At 33.9% G+C, this 19501-nt stretch overlaps 1 protein-coding gene across 4 annotated transcripts in view; it reads left to right on the top strand.

Moving 5' to 3' along the window:
• SYCP2 (synaptonemal complex protein 2) overlaps positions 1 to 19501 on the top strand; it is a 114926-nt gene that overhangs the window by 35273 nt on the left and 60152 nt on the right. For all 4 annotated transcript variants that reach the window (XM_031951711.1, XM_031951707.1, XM_031951708.1 and 1 more), the window contains one exon: positions 13137 to 13283. In XM_031951711.1, coding sequence (XP_031807571.1) covers positions 13137 to 13283 — 147 coding nt within the window. The remainder of the gene's footprint in view (positions 1 to 13136; positions 13284 to 19501) is intronic.

The raw sequence follows: 19501 nt of genomic DNA, 5'->3' as shown, positions 1-19501 counted from the left end.
ACTCTGTCCCAATTCTTTTGAGCCGCCCTGTTGTAAATGTCAATCTTAAAGATATGCTATATATTTCCCATGTTAAAAAAAATAAATATTTTTATCCATGTTGAGTTCCTTGAAGTTGATCTTTGATATTGACTCTTAATATAAATTTCAATTTTCTAGTAAGTTCAGATTTGGCTATAGAAAGTCCTGAAAATCTGCAAGTTCATTGAATGTCCATTTTTTCTCATTCAGTATTATGGATAATTATGTTGAATATGATATTTTTAGCCACAGGCCTTGTTCTTTTGATTGTTGGTAGATATGATTCCAGGATCTGCAGTCTTTTATTGTGACTGTTGATAAGCCCTGAAAAATTCTCATTGTACCTCCAGTATATTTGAATTGTTTTTTTCTTATTTCTTGCAAAATTTTCTCTTTGACCCAGGGATTTCAAAATTTGACAATAATGTTCCTATGTGTTTTCCACAAAGGATCTTGTTGAGCTGGTGGATTTTTTTTCTGTTCTACTTTCCTCTCCTGTTCTGTTACTCCAGGACAATTTTCTTGGATTATATTTCTTGCATTATTGTATCAAGGTCCTTTTTTTGTTCACAACTTTCAGGCAGTCCAATTATTCCTATATTTTCTTTTCTTAATCTGTTCTCCAGATTTGTCATTTTTCTTGTTTCACATTCCGTTCTATTTTTTCATTCTTTATAATGTGTTGTTATTTCTTGGTTTCTCACTTCATATTGGCTTCTCCTTGCCCAATTCTAATTCTGTATGTCCTTTTCTAGTTGATTAACTTTTTTTTCATAATCATCTTGGTTTTCTTGGATGGTTTTTATTTTTTTATATTTTTTAGGTATTCATCAAGGTGTCCCTCATTTGATTTTTAAATTCTGTTTTGAGTTTTTCTATGAATTCTCCCTGGGAATGAACCATTTCATTTTACTTTTGGGGGCAGAAGTTTTTTCAACTTCACTGTCTTCCTTTAAATATGAACCCCAGTCTTCCCTGTTTTATATAGTAGGTTTCTGTGGTATGGTTCTTTCTTGTTTGCTGGTTCATCTTTTTTTTTTTTTTTAAAGAGGTATTAGTGTAAGCACTTCTAATCTTGAGAATGGTGCTTCTGGTTTCACCTCAGGTCTCCGCTCTTGACTAGGAACCCAAACCAAGAGCTTCACCCTCCAGGAAGTGCCTGCAGCCACAAGTGTCCCTGCCCCTCTGTTTCTGCTCTTACTGGGGGCTGGTTCCTTTAACCTAAGTATTTCTGCAGCACAGATAGCCTGGTGTTCCTAATCAGAGGACGTTCACTCAGTCTTCCCAGACTGGGACCCCAATTCCACAAACAATCCAAGAGGTGAAAGTTTCTATGGTTCCTGTGGTAAATTCAGCCACACCCAGCTAGTCTCAGTGCTCCCCATTAGGTGTTTCTATGGAGCTAAACTTGAGGTGTTTGCACTTTACAGGGGTTAATCCCAGGTTCTGGGTCTTAAGATGTTCTCTGATTGGAGCAGGACGACTCGAATTCTGCCCCAAGTTATCTTAATTTTTCATTAGTCTGTGTTCCCTCTGAGGAGCAAATTTGTTCTATGTGTGTGGGAAATCGGGAGAGCTTGAAATTTATTAACTATTCTGCCATCTTTTCAGAATCCTCCCCTCAAAAGTAGTTCTAAAAATCTTTTATCCTCTGGAATTTTTGAAGATGACTTGAATGTTTTATACATTTATTTGAAAATATTATGAATTATAACATTATGTAGTAGTGTTTAGAATCTTTTGTGTTTCCATAAGCAACATATTCTGTGGTCAGTTGTCCCTTAACATATCTTCAGTTCCTGTCCTACCTGTAATCTTATCACATTAAAATATAGATCTTTTATAGTGAAAGTTATTTTTAAAAGTAAAATTAACTCTTTAAAAGTACAGATTTTCACCAACTTTAATTTATCTGCAGTGTTGAGGGAGAGCTGTCATATAGTATAGTTGAATTATATAGTCATTTATAAATGACTTTGGCATATTCCTTTCATTTTAAATTTGGAATGAGTATGTGTGATTTGGCATTCATAGTACTTACTTCCAACAGAAGTTTTTTCTCCTTTCACATCGTGATAGTAATAGAGAAAATTATGTTTAAAACTGTCATAAGACAGCCTTTCTCTAAATTTTCTATGTTGACTCATACTATTACTGTTTTTAATTAATTTCATAAGTACTTTTAAAGTATCTTAAAAGGCATTTTGACATAGGAGAGAAAGGGCTTTTAAGTTTGAAAGACCTGGTTTATGTCTTAATCTATATGTGCCCTCTGACTCAAGACTATGAAATTCCACTTATTTGCATTGGTAGAAGTTTCTTCACTAAGAGATCCCTATTCCAGTGAAATCATAGGCTTATTCAACTTTTATTAAGTGCCTGCTAATTGCAAGGCATTGTGTGCATACAAAAGAAGTCTCTGCACTTGAAAGTGCAGAAAAAGAAAATTTGAAAAAATATCTTTTTTGGTTGGTACATAGCAACCACAACATGAGTTAGAATAGTATTAAATGAATAGAAGGTATCAGAGTGACATGAGATATTTAAATGAGGAAGGCTCAAATCTAGCTAAGGAAGAGGGGGGAGGCTTTTTGGAGTAAAGTTCCACTTAAAGAGACCTTGAAAGAAAAGAAGGATTCTGGGAGGCTGAAATGTGGGTAAATACTCCAGCTATTGGGAGTAGTATATGTAGTGACTAAAGGTGAGGGAGGGTAGATAGTATTAAGGAACAGCCAATAATAGATTTAGCTGGAGTATAAAATAGAAATATTGTGGGGGGAAAAAACTTGCAAAGGTAGTTTGGTTTCAGATTGTAGAGGGTTTTGATTGGCAAGTGAGGAAATTTTTTTTTTTTTTTTAACATGGTACATAATAAGGAACCACTGAAAAATTTTCATCAGGGGAATAACAAAGTCAGATATGCCTTCATGAGAGAGAAAGAAAAAAGGATGCTAAAGAAAGATACTTTTAAAGCCTGGAAGACAGGAAGAGGGACTAGTGAAAGAGACTAAAAAGGAACAGTCATAGGCTTAAAATGATAAGAAGAAAAAGTAGCATTTAAACAATTATGGAAGTCAAGAAGAAGTAGAGAGATGGATAAAGTGTTAGATATAGAGAAATCAAGAATGAAACTGAGCAAAGACTATTTGATTTGTCAATTAAAAAGTCAATCATTACAATGGGAAAAAAAGTTTCAGAAAAATGTAAAGAACAAAAGTCAGCTTGCAAGAATAGGATTGAAAAATAAATGGGTAAAAAGGAAGTAAAGGAGAAAGTGAAGAATACCTTTACCAAAAGTTGAGCAGTGAAAAGGAGGAGAGATGATGGCAGTTTGGAGTAGGGTCATTGGAAGGATTATTATTATATATCTGGGCTTCTAAATTTCTTTCCACTTGTGATCCCCTTTTTGCCAAGAAATTTTTATGTGACCTTGGGTATATTGGTATGTAAAATAGGTGTACAAATAAAACATTTACTGATAATTTTGCAACCCCCACATTGTTATGTGACTCCATATGGGTTTATGACCCACAGTTTAAGAAACTTAGTTTTATATATCAGGGATTACTTGAGTGTTTTTAAATAGGGGAAGAGTTGGTTTAAAAAAAGGGGGGGAAGAGGGGGATGAGAAAGAAAATAGTGACTGATGAATCAAATTCTCAGAGGTAATAGAAGATTTATTAGGGAGGAAGCCCTACCTTATCTTCTCAGTGAAGAAAAAAAAAAAGAAAAGAAGAATGAGGGGAAAATGTAGAAAATTTTTTAAATATGGCAGAGATATACAGGAATTAAATTGACCTACTTACTCCTTGAATAATAATAGCTAGCATTTATGTAAGTTTCTGATATTTTGCATACATTATCTCTTCTGTAATCCTTACAACATTCCCATGAGAAAGATAATATTTAAGGACCACGCTTAAGTGTGAAGGGGCAGGTCACTTCTCCAAAAGCACCCATAGCTGTGAATCATAACAATCCTGAAGGACTGCAGATCAGCCTTTACTGACACAGATGTTGTTTGTGGATTGGGAATGAAATAAATTGGAGGCAAGAGGAGAGAGGTTAGAGAATGTAATGCCTCTCAGTCTCCTTGTATCATTATCATCCACTCACAAGAAGGGATCCATGTGCTGGTCTGAGTTGGATCCTCAGCAGCCACTGGCAGGTCACTCCCATAACATCCAGCAGCCACTAGCAGGTTGCTTCTGTAACAACTATTATTATATCCATTTTACATAAGAGGGAAACTGAAGCTTAGCATGGTTAAAATGACTTGGTTTGAGTAATAGTATTCTTATATGTTTGAAGTAAGATTTGAACCTAGGTCTTTCTGATTCTGAGGCCAAGACCACATACATTAATTTGTGCTGAAGTATGTGGAGAGAAGTATGAGAGAGTTTTTGAACTTAAAAGTTTTTTTAATTGCTACTATTATGAATATGAGAAGTTAATAAGAAATTAGTAAAATAATTTTTTTCCTTATTACAAAGTGAAATCTTGAGGAAAGATAATTTTTTCCTTTCTTGTATCCTTAGGATTTAGTACAGCTCCTGGCATATAGTAAGAGTTAATAAATACTTCATGATTAACTGACTGACTAAAGCAACATAGAATTTTATAATTAGAAAGAACTTCTGCAGTCATCAAGTTTAATGCCTATGCAAGAAAGATTTCATATTACAACACACTAAACAAATCCTCAAACTTTTCTTTGAAGACTTCCAGTGATGGGAAATCCACTACCTCCTAATACAGCCCATTCTACTTTTTAGATAGCTCTAATTGTTAGGAAGATTTTCTTTCTTTTTTTCTCTTTGCTTACAACAAGCTCTTAGAATTGACTCTTTGCAATTCAATAATTCTGTCCTATCAGACCAAAGAAGCAAAAAAAAAAAAAAAAAAATTCTTCTCAACTCTTATGTACTTGAAGAAAATATTCCTCTTCAAGTTGAATAATTTTAATCCCTTATGCTGAATATATGACTTGGGCTCAAGAACTATCACCCTTCTGGTTGCTTTCCTCTAAGTGTTCTTCAGTTTATCAATGTTTTTCCTAAAATTTGATGCTCAGAATTAACCCCAATATTCTGGTATTTCTTGTTGTTTGCCCTTCTTTTTTTTGAAGAGGATCATAATAGAGGTGATGCCATGACATGAAGTGAATTGGATTTAAGTGAGAGAGGACTATGCAAAGGTACTTGCCTTACTTTCTCCTCCAGAGTCCTCTGGGACCAGGGGCAAGACACTGGAGATGGCCCTGGATGCAATGAGAGACCTTGGTGTTTTTAAGCTAAAGTCTTTAACAGGTCTCAATTTGACTAAGGCTAACCCTATTAAGTGATTAAGCCTGGGTCACAATTGAGGCCAAGAATCTCTTTTTCACCTAATAAAAAAAAAAAAAAATCTAAATAAATAAATCGGAGGGGAATTCCCTCAGGATTTCTGGCCAAAGCAGAAATGATTAATATTTACATTCAGTCTGAGTCAGGAGAAATAAGTTTTCCAACTGACCAATTTCATTTTATGAACCAGCTCTATTCTGGTACTATGGAAAGAATAAAACTTTAGGTTCAAATTCTTCCTTTAATGTTTATTAATATTGTGACCCTGGAGAAATCATTTAACCTTCCTTGTGTCTGTTTATTTTTCTCTTTAAAAAAATTTTTTTTATTTATTTAAAACTAAATACAAAATAGGAAAAGATAAAAGGAAAACAAACATTGTCATATGCCCACCAGTACATAAGTTTTCAAAATATATAATAATAAACTTCCATTTCAAGGAAAGTATATAATAATAGTGGAGATTATATCTTCATGATTGTCCATGTTTGCTTTGTAGGTTATTCCTTTGTTCTCTGCTGTGCACTTCCTACTTTATTCTTTTTTTCCCTTTTTGTTTCCCCCATATGTTGGTGTTTCTTTTCCCAAAACACAGCCAGGTGATAAAAGAGTTCAGATCTTTTATTGTGTCCTTCATTATAGCCCGGTTAGCTCAGAGGCATATCTCTCTGCTTCTTTCCAAGAGATCTTGCAGCTTTGTCCTTTATTACCTCCAGCTCAACTCCAACTCGGGGCTTCTTAATCTCCAACTGAGGTGAGTAGGCCTCTGTATCTCCCAGAGTGCTCTGTCTCCAACCCCAGTCGATGTTCCCCAGAAAACTCTCTCGAGTGGCTTACTGGAGCTGTATTTATGCTACTTCCCCAAGAGTGGGATTGTGGGATATCTCCCAGCATGCTCTCTGGCCCTAAGGGAGGTGTAAATTCAGATATCTCTTTCTAAACCCTGAATTCTCCCAAACTGTGAACTCCATTGAGTACTTAGATAATTATGAGCTCTCTAAAGATGTGAACACAAGCATTGTTTCTATCAGTTGTACTTAGTACCTTGTTTCAAGTTATGGCCCAAAATATCTCTTTCTAAGATCAAATCAATCATATTGAACCATGCCAAATTAGATAATTATTGTCTCTATCAATTCCAGTGGCTTGACACTTTGTAAAGATTCCAACACCCATATATATTCATGCATACTTATATACATACATATTCACACCCACAAATATATATGTTCACTTCAGTGTACATATACACATATATATATATGCATATTTATACATATATAGACATGCATCTAAATATCATTATGGCTGACATATAATGTGATTTCTCTCTTAATTGAGTTTTTAAGTTTGACTTTTTCTGAGACCAGTGATTATCAATCCTACTTTTTTTTGCCTAAGGAATTCAACTCCTGATCCTTGTCATAGTCTTTGTATATATTTCTTATTTCCTATTCCTGCTAATTCTTTTATTTTAAATTCTACTCCTTAACTTTCCTTGCTAATATTTAACTTTTTCCCCACCCATGGATCCTTCCCTTATCTTCTTTCCCACCTTTTCCCCTTTTCCATGAACCTAAGCACCTTGTCTCATTACTATAAATCTACATACCCTTCTATACCCCATCTTTTCCTATTTCCTCCCTCCTTATTTCTTTATAAGATCTGGAAGATGCTATGTCTTTAACGTGTGTGTGTGTGTGTGTGTGTGGTGTTCTCTATTTAATCCATTCCCATTGTGACTAAATTTCCAGAACTACTTTTCCTCTCTCTAATGCCTCTGTGTCAGTTCTTCCTCTGAACTTCATAATTGCTATTTTTACCTTTTCCTAAACAGCTTTGCTTTTTAGAGTCAGATCATACTTAGCTCTGCCCCAATTTTTCTTTTGAATTATTAATTTACTGATGTCAATCTTAAAATATATAGTATACAGTTTCATGTAACATATATAAACCATTTGTACTTGTTGAGTCCCTTGAAATTAATCTTTGATGTTGTGTTGTATATGCTAAATTGTCTATTAGGTTCAGGTTTAGTTGAGACCAAATCCTGAGAAAATTTGCAAGTTTGTTGAATATCTTTTTTTTTTTTTTTCATTCAGTATTATTGTTCATTTTGCTGGATGTTATATTTTTGGTTGCAGCCTAGTTCTTTAGATTGTTGTTATATATTATTCTAGAAACTGTGTTCTTCTAGTGCAGCTCCAGCATTTAGGGTTTGCTAGTAACATTCCTGTGTGTTTTTACTTTTTTTACTGTGTGTTTTTACAAAATTACTTTGAGGTAGTGATGAGTGAATTTTTTTCTGTTGTGTTCTTGTGTTCTATCTGATACTGTACACAATAGGTTTCTGGTTCTACTCATTTCATTTTGCATCAGTTCACACAAGTCTTTCCAACTTTTTCTTATACTAGCATTTGAACAACATGGCTTCCATTGCACTTGATCTCTTCAGTAGATATATCTTAAATCTTATATCTTATTTTTCTTAAATTCTTATTGCACAATAGTATTTGATTACATTCTTCTTCAACCATTCCCCAACTGATGGGCATCCATCAGTTTTCCAATATTTTGCTACCATTAAAAAAGCTGCTATAAATATTTTGGCATATACAGGTTCTTTTTTGCTGGGTTTTTTTTTTTTTTTTTTTTTATTTTAATCTCTTTGGAATACAGATCCACTAATAGTATTGCTGGATCAAAGGGTATGCACAATTTGGTTGCCTTTGCTTATAGTTCCAAATTGCTTTCCAGAAAGTTAGATCAGTTCACAACTCTATTAACAAATAGTACATTAGTACCCTAAATTTCCCACATTCTCTCCACTAGTTATCATTTTTTTTTTTTTTTTGTCATTTTAGGCAATCTGATAGGTGTGAGGTGATATCTCATAGCTGTTTTAATTTGCATCTTGAGTCAAAAGTAATTTAGAGCACTCCTTCATAGCTTTGATTTCTTCATGTGAAAACTGTTCCTGTCCTTTGAATGTTAATCAATTGAATGACGTGTACTCTTATAACACTGGAGTTGGATAGTATTATTTTTTTTATCATCAGTCCTTTGGAATTGTATTGGATAATTGTATTTTTCAGAGTTACCAACACTTTCAGAGTTGAGCTTCATTAAAACATTTTTATTACTGTACACAATGATCTCCCACTTCTTTTCACTTCTCTTTGTATCAGTTAATATAGATCCTTTTAATTTTTCTGAAACCCCTTCCCCCCATCATTTCCTCCAGCACAGTATTATTCCATTATAATCACATGTCACAACTTATTCAGTTACTCCTCAGTTGATGAGCATCCCCTTGATTTCTATTTTTTGCTACCACAAAAAGAATTGCTATAAATATTTTTGTACATATAGATTCCTTTCCCTTTTCTTTCAACTATTCTGGACACAGACTTAGTAGTGGTATGTCTGTGTCAAAGTGTTTTGTAATCCTTTGGACCTGGTTCCAAATTATTCTCCAGAATAGTTGGACCAATTCACTACTCTACCAACAATTCATTTTTTTTGTCATTTCCGCAAAACTTCACATTCGGCAATACCTCGGAGTTGTTTTAATCTGCCTTTCTCTAATCACTAGTAATTTAGAGAATTTTTCATATGACTATAGATAGCTTTATTTCTGAAAATTGCTGATGTATATTTTTTCCATTTATCAATTGGGGAATGGCCCTTATTTTTTATAAATTTGATTCATTATATACTCATTATATTTTTGAGAAATTACACTTTTATCAAGGAAGCTTAATGAAAAAAATTGGTTTTCATCATTTATAGTATTTTTTGTCAAAAGTTTCCCTGATTATTTGTTTTAATTAAATTTGTTTCTGCTTTTTCTTTGCCTAAGATCAGATTGCTCCATTTGTTTAGTCCTAGAATTTAACTTTCAGAAGGCCCCTCTGTCCAGGGGGCCTTTTGATTAGAGGGAGGAAAACTCCCAGAACCTCCATTTAAGAAATGTGATCAAAACCAGTCTTCTCTTAATTTCCATCCACATTGTACTACTGCTCTGGACTTCTCTGTCATACTCCCAATCTAGTTACTTTCACTACTTTCCTTCTCCTTTTTCCCATCCCCACACTTTTTAGTTTCTTTCTTTTTACTTATTTGCAAATGTGCATGGCAGGTACTACTAAACAAGCACTTAATAAATATTTATTGACTGATTTTCTTTGTTCTTGTGTCACCAATGTGTAACTTAGCATATTGTAGGTGTTTAATAAGTCCTTGTTGGTTGATTATCTAAACTTGGTTTATTATAGAAAATTGAGACCCTGTGTGTTTTACTACTCTTTCACTTTTCCTCCTATATTCTTTGTGTCCTATGGACAGGAATGATTTTTTAAAAAAGGTGCCACTTGTACCCCTAAGGTCTTAATTTAATTGCCCAAGACTACACAATATTTAACAATGCTTTTTGGATTCTTCTTAGCATTTACGTGAATCACTAGAAGTAGATATAATTATCTATTTTGGAATATTTTGTTTTGTCTTGTATACAAACTCTAGGAAAACAACAGACTTCCTTTCTCATATATCAAATTGAAAAATAACTGGCTCACCCCCTGTTAAATAGGGAGTCATTACTATTTATCCAGTAATGGATAAACTAACCCTAATCCTTAGGCCATTTCTCTGTAAAGTCTTTTCCCTCTTGGGTTTTTTTCCTTAGTCCTTTTTCTTCTCTCACATTGAGTCTTCCAGATAAAGGCCTAGATATCATCTTTAGATTTTTTCAAGTACATTGAAATTTCATTTCTGCAAATTTAGTCTCTGGACATCTCCATAAGTCTAAAGCCTTCCAGAACATCTTTATAATTTCTTTCTCCTTTTTAGTCTCAATTCTCTCCTCAATCCTTTTTAATGTTTTTTCATTTGGAATCTAAAAGTAAAAATTAATAAGTACCCAGGAGAGTTTAGATAGAATAAAATTGTAGCAAATATAGTTAACACAGTTTTATACCTTCACTCCTTATATTGGGAATTATCGGGGAAAGAATAATAGATGATTAAGGGCATTAAGATAATAAATTTATCATAAAATAATGACTGTGAGTGGACCATATCATTTTAAGTTTTAGAAAGGTCTTATAAGAGACCAAAGACTTTATGTGACAGTATGAAAGAATTAATTTATGTCAATAAAAACTTTAAAATTTGATTTTCCATGGATAAGATGAAAAGGTTAACCTACAAATAAGATGAAATATGTAGGCTGAAAGATAGTACAGGTAGGTGAATCAAAAGTAGTTGAATGATTATAAGCAGAGTAAGGATTACTATATCAGTATCAAATTGGAGAGAAATTCTTGGTAGCTTAACTCAAGGATGTTGATTGTAATCATAATATGTATGGCTTTAATGTTACAGAGCATTTTTCTTACAGTAACTTTCCATTTTATTTTCAGAGGTCAAAATAAATAGTACAAATACTTGTCATTTCTGCTATAATGTGATGATTTCCCAAACAGTATCATACTGTGCAAAATGGTCCAATAAAAAACCACAGGACCTTGGAAAAAATTAAATTGGGACACAAAACTCAAAAATGTTGCTAGTGACATACACAAAAAAGCAGTATAATAAAAATGGAAATGCAGTTTTATACATGTTAAATGGTTAAAGAAGTAAATAGGTACAAAATTTTGAGTGAAAGAAAATCAGGGAGTTTAATAGATGACAAACTCAGTATGATTCAACAGTATGATGTGGAAGGCTGTCAGTCTTCATTTAATGGAAAGAAAATTCAAAACAAGGGAGCCTTTGGTAACACCATATCTTAAGTTTTGTATTCAGATGACTTGGCTATTAAGGAGGCTATAAACTACAGTATATCTTTTGACAATGGAATGGAAGACCTGTTGAAATCCTAAACATTGAAAGAGAGGATTCAGGCTGTAGTCAGGGCATTTTATGTTATCTTCAAGTATTTCAAAGACTGCAGTATTTCAGTAGGATTAGACTTGGCTTTGCTTGGACTGAGACAACAGAATCAGCAGTAGTGAACAGAAGTTTCAGAGAAGCAGATTGTAATTCCATCTGAGTAAAACAAAACAAAAAAACCCTTCCAAACAAGTTAGAGATGTCCAAAAGACAAAAAGATTTTCTTGAGAAGTTATTAGTCATTGTAATGACGGAGAAACTGAGCAAGACAGAGATTAGAGACCAATTCAATAGTTTATTAAATGGAGAGATTTACTGGGATCAATGGATCCATGTTTGGTCCCAGGGCTGTACAAGTCTATCATCTCAAAGAGTCCAGCCCCAAGTATCATAGAGCAAGCTTTTTTATAGGATAACAAGAACACAGACATAACAGGGGAGGTACCTGGGATGACACAATGGAGGTAGGTGCTGGAGAGGCTACTGATATTCTAATGACATCTGAAATGGATAAATCTTTATCCTGTCAAACATTAAGAAGGAATGTTTATAACCTAAAGATATAAAACCTTTATCTCATCAACCATTTAAGAGGGAATGATTACAGCCTGGGGTTTTGGGGCAGAGCACCTGAGGTAAACCTTTAAAGGTTATAACCTGAGGCAGAATAACTAAATGGGACAATTAGGGAAACTAGGTCAGGACATCAAAAGGGAACTTTAGCACAACATCATCACTATAGGTCTTTAAGGAAAAGATAATGCTTTTTGATGGGTATGTGTGGTGTTCTCTTGTATAATATATGAAGGTTCTCTGTGACAGCAGGTTTCTTGGGGAGGTTTTCTGGAGGCAGCCTTAGTTTCCGTTCCAAATAATAATCACTCCAAATGCAGCCAGCTGATAAAATCCAAACGTTTATTTTCTCCTTCCAAGTCTTGTCTCTTTCCTTGGGCATGGGTAGTTTTCTTAGAGGCCTATCTTTCAGTGGAGAAGCGAAGGAGGAGAGCCTGCCACCATAGTGGTGTGAAATAGAATGAATGAATCTGGCTCCACCTCCGAGAATGGGCTTCTTCTGAACTCACTTCACTAACTCAGCTCCTTTTTATGCTCTTTTAGAGATGTGAACTCAAAGGTTGACTCCTCCTCTGAAAGAGTGGAATTGTGGGTTTCTGACTTGTGAATCTATACTGAATACTGACTTGTGAATCTCCCAAAAGTGTGAACTCCAATGAGTACTTAAATACTTTAGTGAGCTAGAGAATTTGCTAAATACCATGCTAAATTAGGCAACTGACTTATCACTTTGTAAGGATTCTAACAGGTATATTCTTGAGGGAGTTTGCTATTCACATATTCACAACACAATAAAACAAAAAAGCAACTACCAGGTTGCTTCCACCAATGAGATTTTAAACACTTCTTTTAACACTGAATTTCTTCCTCACCCCCATGCCTCTTTGTTATGGTTTTCCTTGTAATCTGTATCTACAGGAGCCTCTGCAACAGTTACTATATAATGACAAGACAATCAGTTGAAGGGGAAGAAGAAGGAATCTGGTGTTTAATATAGAATAATATAAGTAATTTGTTTAATTTATCTTTCTACTGAAATTATCAGTAGATTTAGTTGACAAATTCAATGCAAATGTCAAGCTAATTATGTTAGCTACACACAACTTAATATTGTTTACCATTGTTTATGTTTCTATGATAAGAAGTAGGATTATAAAAAAATTGGCAGGATAGGAATGTAAAACAATCAACATTGATAAATATATATGAAGCCTTATGTAAATTTGTATGTTAAATGAATGTTTGCAAATTTAACTATACACCTTATTTTTTGCATTATCTCCCAAATTTTCTGAACAGATTCTAATGCCAGAAAGTCAAAGTTCACCTGCCAAAATAGAAAATTCTTTTAAAGTGGATGAAAAACCTAAACAACAATTTTCTGAAAATCAGAAAGATATGATTCATAATGCTAATCAACAGGACCTTAGCAATACTCATTTTCAGGTAAGACAGGTATAAATACTAATGTTCATAAGACTACCATTGATCAAGTTGTTCTTGTGTGTTAGATTAGAAATAATATTCTTTCAAATTGTGTTTTAAAATGTTCTAATTATATATCAGCTTTTCCAATGTTGTTTTCTGTTCTTGTTAAAATGAAAGTCTCTTGCTAAAATTTTTGCAACTGGATATACTATACTTTCATTTATTTTTCCCAAAATCTTTATTTGTAAATAACATAAAGCTAAGGTGATTGCCATTATTGTAGGGGAAAAGAAGTTGTTTTTATACTCAGATGATTTATAAGTGCCAGAATAGTGATGGTATAGGAAAGTTTTTGTCTTTAATCCCTTTGTTATAACTCTGTGAGAAAGCAATACAACATATAAAATGTAACTCACAGCTCCATGACATGTATGTACTAGATTATCCATAATATCATTATTTCTCTTTGGTATATATTGGCAAACTGTAATCCAGCAAGTCTCAGTTTTAATTTTATTTTCTTTGTGCCAAGCACTGGAGTTATAAATACAAAAGATAGATCCAGCATTTTTTATGTTAATACATATTTATGAATAAAACAAGCATTTTCATGACATAGCACAATAAAGAAAGATGATTTTGCATAAAACTGTAAATCATTTAAGCATAACTTACTATTCCTTTCAAATATACCACAAAATTATCATGTACATTTTTTTTTCTATCCTTCCGTCTCACTCTCAAGATGGCTATTGTTATTTGCAAACAAATCTGTGTGTATGTGTGTATATAAAATTATTCTACACATCTATTTCTTTGGATGCAAATAGCTTTCTTCATAGGTTCTTTATAGTTATATATATGTATTTTGCATATTTATAATAGTCAAAATAACTTAAAGACGTTCTTAAAACAAAATTGTTGTTAATATATATAATGTTCTCTGGATTCTACTCATTTCTCTCTTCATGCAAATCTTTCCCTGCTCTTCCAAGATCACTGAGCTCAAAATTTCTTACAGAACTAATAGTATTCCATCAGTCATATACCACAACTTGTTCAATCATTCCACAGTTGATGAGCATCCCTGCAATTTCCAGTTCCTTATTACCACAAACAGCTGCCATAAACATTTTAGAACATCTAAGTTCTTTTCCTTTTTCATCTGTGGAAATAGACCTAGTAGTGGTATTGCTTGGCCAAAGGGTATAGGCAGTTTAATAACTCTAGGTTTTCAAAACAGCTAGATCAGTTCAAAATTCTATGAAGAATGAATTAGTGTCCTAGTTTTTCCACATCCTCTCCAACATTTATTACTTTACCCTTTGGTCATTTTGGCCAATCTGGTTGGTACAAAATGACATCTCAGGGTTGTTTTAAATTTTCATTTCCTTAATCAGTAATATTTTAGAGTAATTTTTCTTATGACTAGAAATTCTTTAGATTTCATTATTATTTTAAAAATTAAATTAAAATTTTTCCATTAGTAAGCATTTTTCATCTACCACCATCACTGAGAGGTAAAAAGGAAAAGAAAATCCTTATAACAAATATATATTCACACAATTGTTGTTTACAAAAAGTGTTTAAGGGTAGGTAGCAATTGATGCCAAGAATCTCTTCTTTCACCCAGTCCAAAAACAGAAATCTAAATGAATGAATCTAGAAGGGAAGAATCTCAGAGTTTCTATCCAAAGCAGAAATGATTGTTATTTACATTCAATCTGAGTCAATCAGGACCCAAACATAACCAAATGGGATTGGCTTAGGACTTACTGATGACCCATACATATGTGTGTACATACATCTACATTTGTATGTATGAATCCATGCATGTAAAATCAAGGAAAATATTTTCAGATTGGCCATGTCCAAAAACAACTGTTATGTTTTGTATCTTGAGTCTATAGCGTCTGCATGTACTTCCATTGTCTTCTTCTTTTTTTTTTTTTTTTGCTCTTCCAATGACTTTCTAAATATAATGAGATATTCCGTGTGTGTGTGTGTGTGTGTGTGTGTGTGTGTGTAAATTCTAAGTGTTTTATGTCACCAAAAACTTTCTATGAGCCACTGAAAAGTGATAAGGAGCCTCCTAAATCCTTTGGAGCATGGACTTAAATTAATAGAATCCAACTGGTCAGATAAAGGCTATCTTCTATTTATCTTCTTTTCCCATTGGCATTTAATAGTATTCTTTGCATAGGTTTGACACTGAAAAATACTGACTGCTTCATTGATAGTCCAGAGCATCTTGAAATTAGGGCATCATATACAGATCCACCTTAGTCACTGATTACAATTTAATAATCATTTTTAACCATCTGTTATGTATTAGGCATTGTCTTAATTACAAATTCAAGAATAAAATCTTAGTCTCAAAAGAACTAATATTGTAATTGAGATAAGCAACATATATATATGTAAATATAAAATATATACCAAATAAATGCAAAGTAATTATAGAAAAGCACTAAAAGTGGAAAAGGCCTCTCTTATAATTCATGGCATTTGAACTTAACCATTTATTAGAGAAATGCAAATAGAAACTTATCAGAGTGCCTAATGTGACAGGATCTAGAGATAATGATAAATATTAGGGGAGGAGGGTATGGAAAACTGGGACATTAATGCATTCTAAGTGGAGTTGTGAACTGATCTGGCCAATCTATACAATTTAAAATTATGTCCAAAGGGCTATCAAACTGTGTACACACTTTGATCCAACAGTAATAGTTACTAATATGAGATCATAAAAGAGGGGAAAAGATTCCTATGTGCAAAAATTTAGGTAACAACTCTTTGTGGTGGCAAGGAATTGAGAAATTGAGTTGGTGTCTGTCAATAAGGTCAGTAAGCTAAATGTTATGGTATGTGAATATTATTGTTCTATAAAAAATGATGAGCTGGCTGATTTCAGAAAATCCTGAAAAGATTTACATTAACTGATGTTGAATGAAGAGAGTAGAACTGTAATGTCTGAGCTAGGTTTTTGGAGAATCTCTGGACAGGCCTTAGTCTTTAGGTGGAGAAGTGATGAAGGCAGGAGAACACCAGGAGGCTGGTCAAAGATGGAGTCAGGAGTCTTGAGTCTTCTCTGTGTCTGAGACTCCCAGTTCTCTCAGACCTTAAATACTTCAGTATATCACTACAACACACTGAGGATGCACCAGCTGTGCAACTAGAAGAGCCATTACATCACCATATCACACTAAGTATGTGCTTAACTAGAGTGTTTACATCATTACATCACATTAAGTATGGGCTTAACTAGAGAATCATCTCATCAATCACACTGAGTAGATGCTTAGCTGTAAGTACCCTGCTGTCAGTATCTTAAGTATACCTTTTCAAAGTTCCCACCTTCTACATAAAACCAGGAGAAGAACATTGTAGCAAGACTGATGATTAACTGTGATAGACTTAGCTTTTCTCAGCAATACAGTAAAATTCTAATAGGCTTGGGATGGAAAATACCATCCATATCTAGAGAAAGAACTATGAAGATTGAAAGCAGATTGTAGTATACGATTTAATTTGGGAAATTAAATTAATTAATTAAATTAAATTAATTAATAAATTAAAATTAATTTAAATTAAATTAAACTTACAAGAGTTTTTCTTTCTCATGCTGTTTCCCTTTTGTTCTGATTTTTCTTTCACAACATAACTTATATGAAAATGTTTAAAATGATCATATGTATAATATATATGTGATTTCTTGATATCTTGGGGAGAAGAGAAAAAAATGTGGAACTCAGTCTTACAAAAATGAATGTTAAACTATCTTTACATGGAATTGGAAGAAATACAATACTGTGAGGTGAGGAAAAAAATAAGTGATGGCATTAGAACTTAGCCTACAAGTTCTAAAAGATACTGGCCAAGAGGTTAAAACATTTTAGGCATGAGAAATAGCCCATGTCAATTGTGAATACATCCAACCATTCTGGAGAGCAATTTGGAACTATGCTCAAAAAGTTATCAAACTGTGCATACCCTTTGATCCAGCAGTGTTACTAATGGGCTTATATCCTAAAGAGATCATAAAGAAGGGAAAGAGACCTGTATGTGCACAAATGTTTATGGCAGCCGTCTTTGTAGTGGCCAGAAACTGGAAAATTAGATGCCCAACAATTGGAGAATGGCTGAATAAATTGTGGTATATGAATATTATGGCATATTATTGTTTGGTAAGGAATGATCAACAGGATGATTTAAGAAAGGCCTGGAGAGACTTACACAAACTGATGCTGAGTGAAATGAGCAGGATCAGGAGATCATTATATACTTCAACAACAATACTATATGATGGTCAATTCTGATGGATCTGGCCATCTTCAGCAATGAGATGAACCACATTAGTGCCAATGGAGCAGTAATGAACTGAACCAGCTACACCTAGTGAAAGAACTCTGGGAGATGACTAAGAACCATTACATTGAATTCTCAATCCCTATATTTTTGCCTGCTGGCATTTTGGATTTCCTACACAGGCTAATTATACGATATTTCAGAGTCCGATTCTTTTTGTACAGCAAAATAACGGTTTGGTCATGTATACTTATTTTGTATTTAATTTATACTTAACATCTACTGGTCATCCTGCCATCTAGGGGAGGGGGTGGGGAGAAGGAGGGGAAAAATTGGAACTAAAGATTTGGCAATTGTCAATGATGTAAAATTACCCATGCATATAACTTGTAAATAAAAAGCTATTTAAAAAAATAATAAAAAAAAATAAATAAAGTAATGATAACAATGAAAAAAAAAGAGAGAAATAGCCCATATCAAGGTACAGAGGTGAGGAATTGATGTATATAATGAATAACAAGTATATAATAATAATAAGTTCTATATTCTAAAACGTGTACAGGAAATAGTAATCAACCTGAAAAGATAGAATTTTGGGGCTTTAAATGTCAAACAAATGATTTTAGACCACTCTCAAAAAGATTGAGAAGTTCTAAATTGAATATTGTATCTGGGGCTTCCTCATATTACACTCATACACTAGGAACACATCTGTCCTCCTGCTCTTTCTTCCTCAGACAATCCTTTCATCACTTACTCATTTGAATCACCAAAATCAAACTCCTTAAATTTGATGTAGCAAATCTAATTGTCAGCATTTTTCAGCATTATCCTCTATTATCTTCCTGTAATTTACATAGGAAGTGTAGATTTGCAGGATATTCAAGGTATTATCCCAGTTTGTAATCTTCAATATCCTGACAGTATTTTGAACAAGTTGGAGTTAACTTCAGTTGATACTCCACAGAGACATTTGTTGGACATATTTTGTTACATCAATATTTTCTCAACACCTACAGTTTTCCTAAAGAAGTACAAGTTCATATTTATGAGGGTTAGGATTAAGAATTTTAGTTCCAGAGCAACCTCTGTCCTCATCCTTTTCTTGTTTTCCTGATGCCAGTTTGATAGAATTCAGCTTCTGAGGAGACAGTTCAGAATTCTTCTTTTAAGGATACTTAATATATAGATATACATTTTTTTTGTGGTTGTTGCAAAAGAAAGGCAAGCTAGATGATGCAGTGGATAGAGCCCTGGGCTGGGAATCAAAAAGACTCATCATCCTAAGTTCAGATTTGGACTCAGATAACTTAGTAGCTATGTAACTGCAGGCAAGTTACTTAACCCTGTTTGTCTTAGTTCCTCATCTGTAAAATGAGCTGGAGAGGGGGCAGAGCCAAAATGGAATAGAGTAGACAGGACCTTTGCCTGTACTCTTCTTAGCTTCTCTCTGAATCAACACCAGATCAAGCCTCTGAACAGATTTTGGTGTGACAGAATCCACAAATATTGGGAGTGTAACATTTCCAGCAAAAAATATCTTGGAAGGACTTCAGGAAAGGGTGTCTTCAAATGGGCATGGGGGTGGGGTAGAGGGTGAGGGAAGGAGGGGCAAAAATGGGGGAGGAATGGCCCAGCACAGGTGCAGCACAGAGAAGCGGAGGGCAGAGAGATCCCGAGGGGGAAATCTAGTGGGAGGCTCTTAGCCAAAATACAGCAGTGTTCACTACTGTGTCCTGATTCAGAAGCCAGTGTATCAGTAACTTCGCTGTGAGACCTTCAGTTTCACAGAAGGAAATCTGAACTGCAGGACTTGATGAAGGACGCCAGCAACAGCAGTGCAAAACTTATCACTGTAGAAGAAGCTCGGGACAATATCCCTTCTGCCCTAGGAACAAACCTCAACCTTTGAAAATGAGCAAAAA

Source organism: Sarcophilus harrisii, chromosome 2, assembly GCF_902635505.1.
Source record: "Sarcophilus harrisii chromosome 2, mSarHar1.11, whole genome shotgun sequence".
Classification (NCBI taxonomy): Eukaryota; Metazoa; Chordata; class Mammalia; order Dasyuromorphia; family Dasyuridae; genus Sarcophilus; species Sarcophilus harrisii.
This window is presented reverse-complemented; position numbering and strand designations above follow the sequence as displayed.